The 14,376-nt window shown below is 54.1% G+C and overlaps 1 protein-coding gene across 1 annotated transcript in view; it reads right to left on the bottom strand.

The window, feature by feature from the left end:
• The window catches only part of LOC126989592 (uncharacterized), a 16,747-nt gene extending 7,530 nt beyond the window's left edge, over positions 1 to 9,217 (bottom strand). The window contains exons 1-2 of the mRNA XM_050848207.1: positions 6,744 to 9,217; positions 4,553 to 4,822 (exon numbers count right to left, since the gene is read on the bottom strand). Of these exons, the coding sequence (XP_050704164.1) occupies positions 8,204 to 9,025 (822 nt within the window). The 5' untranslated portion in view covers positions 9,026 to 9,217 and the 3' untranslated portion in view covers positions 4,553 to 4,822; positions 6,744 to 8,203. The remainder of the gene's footprint in view (positions 1 to 4,552; positions 4,823 to 6,743) is intronic.
• Positions 9,218 to 14,376: the final 5,159 nt, after the last annotated feature.

Raw genomic sequence — 14,376 nt, 5'->3', positions numbered from 1 at the left:
CGTAAGTCCGATCCCAAAGTTCCGGTACCATCTTAGTTGCCACTCTCTGTACTCTTTCCAGCTTTCTTATGTTCTTCTTTTCGTGAGGAGACCAGACCACTGCTGCATACTCCAACCTTGGCCTTATCATTGTAACATTGTGTGTGTGTGTGTGTGTGTGTGTGTGTGTGTGTGTGTGTGTGTGTGTGTGTGTGTGTGTGTGTGTGTGTGTGTGTGTGTGTGTGTTTTTTTTTGTGTGTGTGTGTGTGTGTGTGTGTGTGTGTGTGCCCCACATACACACTGAATTTCACGTACGTACATACAACACAAATGGAGAGAAACGCACACACACACACATGAATTTGAGGGACAGTGTGAAAGAAATGGGCTATGTGCACGGAGAAGTGTGGACACTGTGTGAGCTGGCTCTAAGAATATCAAAAATTGGTCAACGGGATTTTGTTGGCACATGCATGGGACAGTGTTCAGGAGGGGTCCACAGCCTCCTCTGGCCAAGTCAGTGCTTACAGCATGGATTCTTCTTAGTCCCTGAAGGCAGGGCAGTGACAAGTGACTTCCGGAAAATAGAAAGGGGTCGAGTGGGAGAAGCCCCCTCGGTATTATTCCAGAACGTCAGCCGTCTGGCAAAGAACACTCTTTGTGTCCATACAGCACACTGCCGTACTGGAAGGGGGGGCGAGGAGGGCGAAGCCCCCGTCAGGAAGGTTACGTAAAGTTAGATTTGGTTTAAACTTATTTGGCACGCAGTGCGGGGCGGCGGAAATACACCGCGCAGGACAGGACATGGCAGCGGCAGTCCACTGCGCGGGGCGGTGTTGAGAGAATGCCCGAGCAGAAATAAATTGCTCTGCTGTCACACACACCCGCCTGGGGGAACACACAGCAGGAACAAAACATTAATTTGCCTGGTTTTGTTGTAGTTTGCCCACTTGTGATCTTTGAGAGTGCTGAAATATACAAACAGTAAGCAAGTTGAACCTCTCTGCGAGCTATTTTGCGGCTGCGGCGGCGGCCGGCAGTGGGTGCACAACAGGCATTGAAAAGCCAATCATTTAGTGATTTCTGGAAAAAAGTACTACTCCTTAAATAAACAGCATCATATTTAGTCCAGCAATAAGTGTCAGCATCTTGAAATTAGTAGGCTACCCTGTCGTGAATAGTCCCCCAGGCATGGATAGTTTCTGCACACACACACAACACTCCAAACGTGTGCATGAAACACTGCACCAGTGGTACAATGGGCAACAAACACTGCACCAGTGGTACAATGGGCAACAAACACTGCACCAGTGGTACAATGGGCAACAAACACTGCACCAGTGGTACAATGGGCAACAAACACTGCACCAGTGGTACAATGGGCATCAAACACTGCACCAGTGGTACAATGGGCAACAAACACTACACCAGTGGTACAATGGGGAACAAACACTGCACCACTGGTACAATGGGCAACAAACACTGCACCACTGGTACAATGGGCAACAAACACTGCACCACTGGTACAATGGGCAACAAACACTGCACCAGTGGTACAATGGGCAACAAACACTGCACCACTGGTACAATGGGCAACAAACACTGCACCAGTGGTACAATGGGGAACAAACACTGCACCAGTGGTACAATGGGCAACAAACACTGCACCAGTGGTACAATGGGGAACAAACACTGCACCAGTGGTACAATGGGCAACAAACACTGCACCAGTGGTACAATGGGGAACAAACACTGCACCAGTGGTACAAAACCTGTCCAGGAATGGACACCAGTGTGAGCATTGTGTGAGCTAGCTCTAGGAATAGTAAGGATAGCTCAACAGCACCGTGCAGCCACGCGTGGAGTGAGTCGTGGCCGTGATCGGGTGTCTTGCTCCGTGTGGAGGGTGCTGTGTCGACATGGCTGGCAAAGCCAAGGGCGCGATGCACTTGTGTCATGTTGGTAAGGATTTCACAGGTGGATCGCATGCTGTCTGTGCCCTAAATGGTGTCATGTGAAGTGTGCTCATCTGTCTGGAATTAAGCAGGAGAATATACCTAAAATTAATTGGATTTGCAACCCATGCCTCCATCAAGCATCTCTGGCTACCAAAATTGTGGAGAAATTGGATGAATTCAAGCAAGAGTTATCTAAAGAAATATCTGTGGTAAAAGATGAAGTTGAATCAAGGGCTGAGAGGATGCAGGAGGGCCTGGGGTCAGTTGCTGACGCCCTTGCTGAGGCGCTGAGTTGGGCTGAGGTGGCAAAGACAGAGAGGAAAGTCAAGAAGAATATTCTGGTCGTGAAAACTTCTACACAGGAAAAGAAGGCAACAGACATGAAGGATGGAGTCTCCCAGGCATTGAATGGCATTCAAATAACTGATTCAAGATTCACTAATGGAGGTAACATTGTCATGAACTTTGATAATGAGAACACAAGGGCTGAGGCTGCTCAAAAACTGCTGGAGTCTGTTGAGCAAATTAGTACCAAGGGTGTTGGAAAGATGAACCCAAAGATGCAATGTGCATAAAGAGGAGACCAAGGAAGAGATAAAGGAGACCATCTTAGACCGCAATGAGTTCTTACACGCAATTGAGGGTGTTGAGGATAAGACTGAGATGGTTTTTAGAAAGCCTGCGGCGGGCGGCACGATGCACTACATTCTGAGGTGTGACCCAACTGTGAGGGAGCTGAGTCACAAGAATCACGACAAGGTGAAATTAGAATGGGGAATATACACAGTGAGAGACAGATACCATGCAATTATATGCTATCATTGTCAGAGATACTGCCATCTTGAGGCCAACTGTACTGCCAAGACCAATGGAGACGCCCCAAATTGTTTCAAATGTGCTGGCAATCATACAGTGCTCGTCATAAACATTGTCGCCGGAGGCCACAGTATCCGTTTGAAAGATCAAAACGAGCGCGCTTTCCTTGGCGGGCATCGGGTGCTTTAAATTAAATTATTACACATCTGGCATCTCAGCCTGGGTGTTGGGCAGCTTGCAACGGCGGGAAGAAGTGACAGGCATCTGTCAATCACTCTGACTGGGGACCGCTTTGTTGCTGGCTTCACGTGCCACCCCCCCTAGACTCTCTTGCAGTTACTCTGCTGTTTAGCTGTTTTCCTGGAGAATGGTGCGCTACCAGATCTTGTCACGAGATGACATTGCAGGCATCTCAGCTCTCCACCAGGCTGGACACTCTACACGGGCTATCTCTGACCAGACGGGCGTCAGTGTCCACCAGGTTCAAAGATACGTGAAACGTACGGGTGAACTTGGCGGCTATAAAATACCCACCAAGAAGAAACCACCAGGAAACACCCGCAAAACTTTCCTGCGCACCCTGAGAGTGGTGCACCGTGAAGTCCAACGCAATCCACGAGTATTGGCCAGGAAAATCAGGGAAGACAACTTGGGATTGCTGCATAATGTGTCTGTGAGGACATTATCACGCCGCATCCACGACGACCTCCAGTACCTGAGCTACGCAGCGCGGCCCAAGCCTGCGGTTACTGTAGGCCAGGAAAAGAAGAGGCTAGCGTTTTGTGACAGGATGAAAGACTGGACCATCGAACAGTGGCGTGGCGTGCTGTGGAGCGACGAATCAAGATTCACAGTGACAGCCAGCAGTCAAGGTCACGTGTACGGGCGCTCAGGCAGCGACCCGCTCGACCCCCGCTACACCGCTCCTGCCGTCAGATTCCCTGATTCGTTGATGGTGTGGGGATGCTTTTCCTACCACGGGGTGGGGAGCCTCGTGGTGTTACCCAAGAACACCACAGTGAATCAGGGGAACTACCTCGAGCTTCTGTGTGACCATCTACCGGGGTCTTTCGAGATGTGTCAGGCCTCCACCTTCATGCAGGACGGTGCACCGTGCCATACTGCTAAGTCAGTGAAGCAGTGGCTCAGGGACTGCTGTGTGCCGTTCTTCAAAGACTGGCCTGCTAATTCCCCGGATTTGAACACAATTGAAAATTTGTGGGCGATAATAAAACGTGAGTTATGCAGCCACGACTGTTCAACCGTGGCCAAACTCCAAGCTGCGCTTCACCACCTTTGGAACACACTCGCTCCCCAGCATCTCATGGTGCTTGCAGACAGCCTTCCGGCCCGTTTGGAAGAGTGCAGGAGACGTCAAGGGAAGCCAACAAAGTATTAGTTGTAAGTTCAATAAATTTCTTTGGATGCAGTACATGTTTATATTACTTGGCGCAGCGTGGGAGAGGGGTGCGACAATGTTTATGACGAGCACTGTAAATCAAAGGAGTGCACCATGGCTGAGAAGAAATGCATAAATTGTGTGAGGTACAAGAAGCCTCAAATCAACCACTCAGCGAATGACTGAAATTGAGAGAATTCGTAACATGACCGATCACGGCTATTAATCAGAGTGTGTACTCAATGACAAATTGTGTGTGATAAATGTTCAGCGTGTGGGAAATACATAATCGTTGGATATTTAATTGTGATACTATACTGAAAATATCAGACATAAACACTGAACTAGGTGTTATACATGATATTATTCGTGAAAGAAATTAAGACACTCCCTCACTCACTACGATGTTTGAGAATAAGTGCATCGAAGACTATTATTGAGACTATTATCATCTCTCAAAACACACACTTCTTCTTCTTCTTGAGTGTTTTAGGGGGCTGGTTAGGCCATGGGACCACGCCAGCACAGGTTGCTTGCTGCTGTGGTTGTAGTGAAGATGGGTCCCCGGGTGGGGGCTAGATTCTGTCAAGCTGTCCAGACTTCTGTAGGAAAGTCTGTGTACACTGGAGGGCTGAGGGTGTCACTGCCCAGCAGATCCTCTAGAGTTGGCCTGTGGATGTAGAGTCTGGTTAGGGATGCCTTGAGGTTGGTGTGGAGGGAGTGGAATCTTGGGCAGTGAAGCAGTAAGTGTAGTGCCCCGAGATCTGAGGGGGGCGCTCTTAACTCTTTTTACTGAATTAGAGACTGAATCTTACCGCATGTACGTTAACTTACTAATTAAAGACTTGAATAAACTCCCACATCATTGAATGCGAACGACTCAATAAGGTAGGCTGCCACCACCCCACGATGAGGGTCGGAACCCCCTGCTCAATGGGGAGAAAATAAGACTGATTGACTACACTCAACTACGCCGGATGAAAGGCGGGAGAAAACACTCGAGGGGGCAGCGTAGGCACTGACGAGGGAGGGAGGCGTGAAGGGACGGATTTCCTTGTGTGTCGTCCGGCTGATCAACTCGTAACCTTAAGATTAAATGAGGGACACTGATAACCAGAATAATATAATAATAATAAACAAGGGGAATTTTACTGAGACATTTGTTACAAAGATATAATTGTTTGTTCTAAAGTCTAGGCAGGCCTTGTGAAATTACAAAAATATAAAGAGTTATTACTGAGAACCTTACACCCTAACAAACTTCCCTTGTCGAGCCTACGGCTGCCACACAAGGGTAACAAGAACACGACTACATATTAGTAATACTTGGGTGAGACATTTGGGGAAACGGGGGGAGGTGTGTGTGTGTGTGTGTGTGTGTGTGTGTGTGTGTGTGTGTGAACTGAGTGGACGAGACGCGCTGACTGGTCACCAACAGGGCCTATAGTGCGGGTGAAAGGAGACTGTTAACAACTTAACACACTAGGTATGTAGGTATATGTTAATATATTAACACAAGGGAAAGAACGAGAATTCACTGATATTTGCGGGGGAAAACACGAGCAACGTGAGGCAGGTCTTACCTATAGGGCAGATGAACAGAGACTGGCCCGTCTTGCGAGGGAGAGAGGGACGCGTGTGCGGTTTGAAAACTGAGTGTCTCAATGCGTGATTTATGGGGAGGGAGGCAAGTGTTAAATTATCTTTCTCTTGGGAGGAATTGGGTCAGGATCAAAGCTGGGAGATAGGGAGGGTAACCAAATCACAGAAACTAATTATTTTGCTGAGCAAAATTTTGTAAGAACTAAAATTGAGGTCACTAAAGACGTGGCCAACACAGGCGAAAAGGACATGTGTCTAGACAATGTTCTGGAAGAAGGGGAGAATAGCGGGAGTGAGACAATGGGGGGGAGGGGGGGGGGGGGCTATGATTTCCATGGCATTACATAAGTGTTCTGGTGTGTCGGGCTGGGTGGGGCACCATGGGCAGTGTGGGTCCTGGACTATGTTCAGTCTGTGCAGGTGGGCGTTGAGGCGTGTGTGTGTCCAACACTCAGGTGAGTGATGGCTGTGTCCAGGGGGCGACCAGGGGAGTGGATCTGCCGGTGCTGGGCAGGGGAGCGTCGGTACCACCGTCCCAGGTTGGTGAGTCTCAGGTTAGTTGTCAGTCTGGTGCCCCAGTGTCTGTTAGAGGTCTGCAGGAGGTGTGTCAGGAGGTCACTGTGCTCTGGGGGTCTGTCAGTCGGCTGGGGATGGGAGTGTGCCAGGTTAGCCGCCCGGTCCACTACAGTGTTACCCATGGTGCCGTGTGAGGGCACCCACTGGAGGTGGATCCGTCTGCCCCCACCGGACAACCATGTTAGGAGGGAGTGAATGAGAAACAGAGATTGTGGTGACACACACACACACACACACACACACACACACACACACACACACACACACCAGCAGTTCATCCTTCCTTTGTGGCTAGGGATTAACATGTACCTGGGGACAACTTACACACCTGTGAGTACTGGGACAACTTACACACCTGTGAGTACTGGGGACAACTTACACACCTGTGAGTACCGGGGACAAACTTACTACACCTGTGCACACCTTTCCTGCCGCAGCCGGCCAGGAGTCTCCTCTCACCTCTGCTCCTCCTTCTCCTGCTGGCCCCGTCCCTGCTGTTCCTGCTCCTGCCCGCCATGCCAGGCTTCCCGGCGTTCCCAGCGAGACATTCACAAAAAGGTGCAGCCATTCCCCAACACGGCGGGAGGCAGGCACAGGCGGGAGGCAGGAAGGGCGGCGGGCCTAACAATATTTACCTCGACGCCAACACTTCCTCCTTATCTATTGCCTCCAAACGCATCAGAGTAACTTAAATAACTTCAAAACTATTTATTAGGCTTTTGGGGAGGAAACAGGAGGAGTGGGTGAGGACATGAATGTGAGAGAAGCGGCTGTAACCATGTCTGCAACAATACTAAATAATCCAATTCAATTGAATCCAATTCCATGGAGAGGAAAGATGCAATTAACTGAGCTGAATGAAGTAGGGAGGAAGCTGTGAGGTGTATTGAGACACAGAAGGATGGCAAGGCAGCGGGACCAGATGATATATATCCCCTATGAGCTCTGTAGGAATGGTGGTGAGACACAGAAAGATGGCAAGGCAGCGGGACCAGATGATATCCCCTATGAGCTCTGTAGGAATGGTGGTGAGACACAGAAGGATATGGCAAGGCAGCGGGGCAAGATGATATATATCCCCTATGAACTCTGTAGGAATGGTGGTGAGACGCAGGGGGACCAGATGATATATATCCCCTATGAGCTCTGTAGGAATGGTGGTGAGACACAGAAGGATGGCAAGGCAGCGGGACCAGATGATATTGTAACCTTCCTGTAACCTTACCCAGGCGCCCGAAAACCCCGGCCGTCAGCGTCCCCAGGAGACTCACCGCTCCTTGTGGCTGGCGTCCAACGTCTGGATGGGCTACTCACGTTACTTCCAGGTCCTTGGTCCCCTGAGGTGCGACTCCCAGGCGTGTGTGCCACCCTGTGTTCCATCCGAGAGCGACAGCGTGCGTGAAATCCAGCCTCTGGCTACCAGTGCACTTTACTGTGGAGAAGCAAACCCCTTCCACTTCAGCGGGCTCAGAGAAACACTATCCGCCGGTTTAACGTGGTTTATTTCCTTTGTCACAGTTCCCACACTGTTCCACCGGGGTCCGGCCACTTGTTGACCGTCGAAACCCTCTAATAAGGTCCACAAACCCAAACACCGCCAATTCCAGGCACTTTCTCCAAGGGGGTCCGTGCACCGCCACGCTACGAGCCTCAGGTCCCGACCGAGGTTCGAATCCAACTGCCTGCCGGCGTCCCCCAAGGCCCTCGTGCGCGCCCCAATCACAGGCCTTCCCGCTCGGTGACGTCACTTCCTGGCGGGAACCTCAGGCAGCCGTAACATCACCTCCTCCTGTGAAAGATGGAGCGTCCTCGCTCCCCAAAAAAAGAAAACACACATCCCGCCCAAATAAAGTAAACTCAACTAAACATGTGCTCAGTCACAAACAAAGTCATCCATCCAACCGGGGAGACTCCGCTCCCTCCTGGGCCTCCTTACCTCCGGCCCAAGACTACCTCCTGCAGATGCTCCGTCCAGGGGACACACCTCCTCGCCCGCGTCCTCCTCCAACACCATGGGCTCCGGTTCCCTCGGGTCCAGGTCCTCCTCATCCTCCGTCACCAGGGGCTCCTCGACCCCCAGCCCCAGGTCCGCTTCCTCCTCCTCCTCGCTGCCCGCCAGCGAAGCTTCCTCCTCCCAGGAGAAGACCCCGGGACCGTGGTACCGCCAGAGCCGGTCCGCGTGCACCACCATGGCACGCCTGTAAGGCCCCTGGCGTATGCGGAATGTGACGTCAGAAAGGACCCGTTCCACGTCGTAGGGCCCCTCCCAGGGACTCTGGAGCTTGGGAGACAACCCTTTCTTCCTCCGAGGGTTGTGCAACCACACTTTGTCCCCCTCCTTGAAAGGTGGTGACTTGGCCCGCCGATCGTACCGGTCTTTCATCGTCTCGCCCGACACCTTCAGGTTAGCCCTCACCTGATGGTGTACTTGCTGGAGACGGTCCTGGAGGGCGATAGCGTAGGGGGTGACTGTATTGGGCATCTCCTCGTCCGGCGGCCTGCCAGTCACCAGATCCAATGGCAGCCGGAACTCCCGTCCACACATCAGCCGCGCGGGCGTGTACCCAGTCACCTCGTGTTCGGCCGAGCGGTAAGCCATCAGTACCAGGGGGATTTTCAAGTCCCAATCCTCCTGTCCCTCCTGGCAATACTTTGCCAACTCCTGACCTAGGGTGCGGTTGTAGCGTTCCACCATGCCATCTGACTGAGGCCGTAGGGGTGTGGTACGAGTCTTTTTAATGCCCAGCAAGCTACAGCACTCCCGGAACACGGCCGACTCAAACTCCCTCCCTTGGTCGGAGTGCAACTCGTGCGGCACACCAAACCGGGCAAAGAACTCGTCCACCAACACCCCCGCCACTGTGCCCGCCTCATGGTTCGGGAGAGGGAACGCTTACGGCCACTTAGTAAAATAGTCCATGGCCACGCACACAAAGCGATTCCCCCGAACTGTCTTAGGGAATGGGCCCACAATGTCCACTGCTACCCTCTCCATGGGTGCCCCTATCTGGTACACCTGTAAGGGAGCCACAGTCCTTCTCCCGGGGCCCATCTTGGCACAACACACGTCACAACTCCTGCACCACTCAGTCGCGTCCTTTCGCATGCCTACCCAGTACACACGCTGCTTTAACCTCCCGAGGGTCTTACGCACACCGAAGTGGCCGCTCGCACTACCACCGTGAGCCTCGCGCACCAGTTCCTTTCTCATTTTCCCAGGAACTATTGTCTGCCAGAAGGCCACACCGCCGCCACTTGTCTCCCACCGCCTCTGCAGCACCCCATCACTCAGGCGTAGCACTGCCCACTGTTGCCACAACGCCTTAGCTGCAGGGCTCAACGGTGCAACACTTTCCCAAGGCGGTTTTTCCTCGCCTTCTTCCCGCAGTGTCACTATGGGCCCAATGTCCGCGTCCTCCCGCTGGGCCTGTCCGAGGTCCTCTCCCCAACTAGTGTCACTGGCAACCGCGGCAGCCTTCACGCTCACAGGCTCCCCCTCCCGGCGGCTGCAATGCGCACAGTCACTTTCGCAGGGACGGCGACTTAAACTGTCCGCATTACCGTGCAGTTTCCCCGGCCGGTACTCAATGTGGTAGTCGTGCTCTTCAAACTTGCCAATCCACCTGGCCAGCTGACCCTCCGGGTTCCTGAGGTTCTTTAACCACCTCAGCGCAGCATGGTTCGTCCTGACCTTGAACTTGGCCCCGTACAAGTACGGATGGAAGTGATCTAGAGCCTGAATCACTGCCAACAACTCCTTACGTGTGACGCAATAGTTCCTCTCTGGCGCAGAGAACTTCCGGCTGAAGTAGGAGACAACCCATTCCTGCCCATCCTTTTCCTGGGACAGAACTGCTCCCACGCCCTCAGCACTAGCGTCGCAGTCCAGAATGTACACCTTTGTGGGGTCAGGGTACGGTAACACAGGGGCATTAGCAAGGGCCTCCTTCAACTCCTCAAAAGCCCGTTGACAGTCCTCGCTCCAGTGAAAGCAGGCCCCTTTCCGAGTCAAGTGGTGGAGTGGCGCTGCGGTCTGAGCAAACCCCTTCACGAACCGCCGGTGGTACGTGCACAGTCCGATTAACCCACGAACTTCAGTCACACTACGCGGCACCGGCCACTCCTTTGCTGACTCAACTTTACCCGGGTCTGTTTTCACCCCCTCACTAGTCACTATGTGCCCCAGGAACGGCACTTCCTTCCGGAAAAGACAGCACTTCTTAGGACTCAGTTTCACATTAGCCGCCCTGAGCCTGTCCAACACTGTTTTTAACCTTTCCAGAGCCAGCTTGAACGAGTCCCCGTACACTAGTACATCGTCCAAGTACACCAGGGCGCTTTTCCAGAGCAACCCTTCCAGCACACGCTCCATCAAACGCTCAAACGTTGCCGGGGCATTCACTAGTCCGAAACTCATTACCTTGAACTGGTACAGTCCTTGCCCAGACGAGAAGGCCGTCTTCTCTCTGTCCTCCTCCGCTACCTCAACCTGGTGGTAGCCGGACTTCAGATCCAAGGTCGAGAACCACTGTGCCCCCCTTGAGCGCATCCACCGTGTCATCCACCCTCGGGAGAGGGTAAGAGTCCTTTGTCGTCACCGCGTTAAGGCCCCGATAGTCCACGCAACACCTGGTGGACCCATCCTTCTTCTTAACGAGGACGACAGCGGCACTCCATGGGCTGCACGACTTTTCAATAACCCCTTGTGCGAGCAGCTCCTCCACGGCTTTTTCCACCTCCAGCCGTCGTGCAGGCGCAATCCTCCGGGGCGGCAACTTGACAGGACGACTGTCTCCTGTGTGGATGTGGTGTTTTACCAGACTGGTCCGGCCCAGGTCATGGTCTTCCTTCGAGAACACATCCGCATACTGAGTCAGCACTTTTCCCACCTCGTCCACCTGTTCTCCGGACAGGCATACCGAGCTCTTCTGCAATAGATCCTGCAGATGAGGTGGAACCCCAGTGCTACTCTCCTGCGTGCCCTCGACCAGACCTACCGGGTCCATATTCGTCTGTACACCTTCACACCCGTCCGGAACTAGACTCTCCTTCTCCTTCCCTAGTCGGCAGCGGTGGCTGGCTTCGGGGGGGTGACGCAGCATGGGCTCGGTGAGTCTCGACAGAGACAGCACACTCCACTGCGCCTCCGCCGCCTTCCCTTAACGGCACCACGTTGCTTCCGACCGCCATGGTCATATCCCCGAAATCCAGCACCGCCCTGCTCCGCTGGAGATAGTCTAGTCCCAGCAAGTTCTCCCCGACGTCAGCCACAAAGACAGGAAGACACTCCTCCGTGCCGCCCACAGTTACCCTGGCATCCACTGGCCCCCTGAGCTGTGTGCAGTGTCCCGTAATCCCACACAGCTGTTGCCTGGCCACCGGGGGCTGTCCGGTTGCCAGCATGCCGTCCTGCACGAACGTGCGCTCGGCGCCCGAGTCCACCGTCAGGTAGCAAGAATTCCCATCCACTTGCCCATCCACCTGAACGGTCCGGGCGCCCTCAGCGCGGCAACTTAGGCGGATTGGGGCTTCTTCTCCTCCGACTGGCGCTTGCCCCCCTCCGCCAGCCCGTCCCGGTTTCCCGCGGCCTCCTTACAGTCTGTGGCGGGGACCAGGGTACACTCTGAAGTCCGGTGACCCTTGCCACAGTTGTAACAGCAGGGCTTGTACTGAGTCGGCCCCGCTCCCGTGCCGCCAGCCTTTCTGCTGCTGTTGCTCCCCGGGCAGTACTTCCTGGAGTGTCCCTGCTGCCCGCACGAGAAACAGTTCCCCTTGAACTCACCTGGGGGTGGTGAAGGACTGGAGGACGACTTCCCCACGCTCCCCTTCTTCGCCTTCACCTTGTAAGGGCTATGGTTCCCGCTGGGTTTCTCCCATGTTGTCCTGAGAAACGACTCCAGCTCCAAGCCCCTGGCCAAAGCCTCCTGAAGGTCCTTGGGGTGTGCCTGCTGCACATAAATCCTCAGTTGTTGATTATCGATAGCGTCAACAAACTGATCCCGCAGGAGGATGGTGATTAGCTCCTCACCTGCCTCTGGGTACGCACGGCGCACCAGCACCTCCAAGTCTTGCGCCAAGCGTGTCAGGGTTTCCCCCGGGCCCCTTGTCCGAGCCCGAAACCTGGTCCTGAACACCTCAGACTGGTGCTGATGCCCGTACCTCCGCTCCAGAGCAGCTGTCACCTCGCTGTAGGAGCTCCGTTGGGCGGCCGGCAGCTGGTTCAGAACCTCGAGCGCTGCTCCCTTGAGCGCGCACACCAGCTGCAGGGCCATTTCCTCCCGACTCCACTGACGGGCGCTCGCCAGGAGTTCGAATTGTGTCTTATATGCCTCCCAAGAGACACTCCCATCGAAATCCTGTGGCCGGCGCCTCGTCCCGTCCCGGAGCCGCCGTGTTGTGGAACTGGTGCACGAGTGGCCGGACTTTACCGAGCCTGGCGGGGAAGGAGGAGGCGATAACATGTTAGCCGGAGTGCCCCGAGGTTGAAACACGGGTGCCGCGGGCGAGAGTCTTGCCGGAACCAGGGGACGAAACCTGCTCCCGTCATCACTAATGTCACTTCCCCCCTCATCCCCACTGCGCTGCTCGTGTACCCTGAGCGGCATGTTTCCCTGAGGGGCGACAAAGGCTAGCACCCATAGCCTCGTCAACATACTTCCTTAACTCTCTGGCAACCCCTTCCACTTCAGCCTTAACCTCGGCCTTAGTAAACACCTCCTCAAGCACCTCTTCCTTCACCTCCTTTTTAACACGGTTACACTCCTCCGCTAGGTGTGCCCTGAGCTCTTTAAATACCCGCTCGGCACTCCCCGCCACCTCCTCCCGTACACTTGCCAGGCTTTCAGTCACTTCACGGCGCTGAGCGTCAAAACCTTCAGTCATGTCTTTCCTCATGCCCGTCACAGCCTCCACCTGGGCACTGAGGGGGGCCAGCAGGTCCTCCAGGGTAACTTCCTTCCCTGCCATGACTTAGAACACACCACACACAGTCCGTAACAGTCCTAAGCCCGCCCGCTGGGAGGTAAAAACAACAGCTGATCCTCTTCCCGCCTTCCGGTCAGCTGACTGCCCCGCGCGGCGTCCACGCAGCAAGACCGGGCAAGAAAATGGCGACGCGTGCACACAGGGCGTAACCCTCCCACACGCTGCCCGTCGCTCTCACACTGTCCCAACACTCCCCGTAGCACCACACGCAACTCCAGCGGCACCCTCAGACAGACCAACAATATCCCGAACCTGACACCACTGTAACCTTCCTGTAACCTCACCCAGGCGCCCGAAAACCCCGTCAGCGTCCCCAGGAGACTCACCGCTCCTTGTGGCTGGCGTCCAACGTCTGGATGGGCTACTCACGTTACTTCCGGGTCCTTGGTCCCCTGAGGTGCGACTCCCAGGCGTGTGTGCCACCCTGTGTTCCCTCCGAGAGCGGCAGCGTGCGTGAAATCCAGCCTCTGGCTACCAGTGCACTTTACTGTGGAGAAGCAAACCCCTTCCACTTCAGCGGGCTCAGAGAAACACTATCCGCCGGTTTAACGTGGTTTATTTCCTTTGTCACAGTTCCCACACTGTTCCACCGGGGTCCGGCCACTTGTTGACCGTCGAAACCCTCTAATAAAGTCCACAAACCCAAACACCGCCAATTCCAGGCACTTTCTCCAAGGGGGTCCGTGCACCGCCACGCTACGAGCCTCAGGTCCCGACCGAGGTTCGAATCCAACTGCCTGCCGGCGTCCCCCAAGGCCCTCGTGCACGCCCCAATCACAGGCCTTCCCGCTCGGTGACGTCACTTCCTGGCGGAAACCTCAGGCAGCCGTAACAATATTGTTAAGCCGGACGTGTTACTTGGGTTCCGTGTCGCCGTCAGGAGACTCCGTGGGAGGGAGATATGTAAACACTTTGCACAGCTTCTGTAGTTTAATATTCTTCCTTAGTAGTACACTTCACTCTGACTCTTCACTTACCACTAGCTTACTATGACTGGGACTGCCTCTCTCGCCCTCTTCTCCTATATATATCCAGAACAGTACAGTCTAGAATGTTACAGTA

The sequence above is a fragment of the Eriocheir sinensis genome, unplaced genomic scaffold (assembly GCF_024679095.1).
Source record: "Eriocheir sinensis breed Jianghai 21 unplaced genomic scaffold, ASM2467909v1 Scaffold1227, whole genome shotgun sequence".
NCBI classification, from domain to species: Eukaryota; Metazoa; Arthropoda; class Malacostraca; order Decapoda; family Varunidae; genus Eriocheir; species Eriocheir sinensis.
Note: the sequence above shows the minus strand (reverse complement) of the source record. Positions and strands in the feature narration are given on the sequence as shown.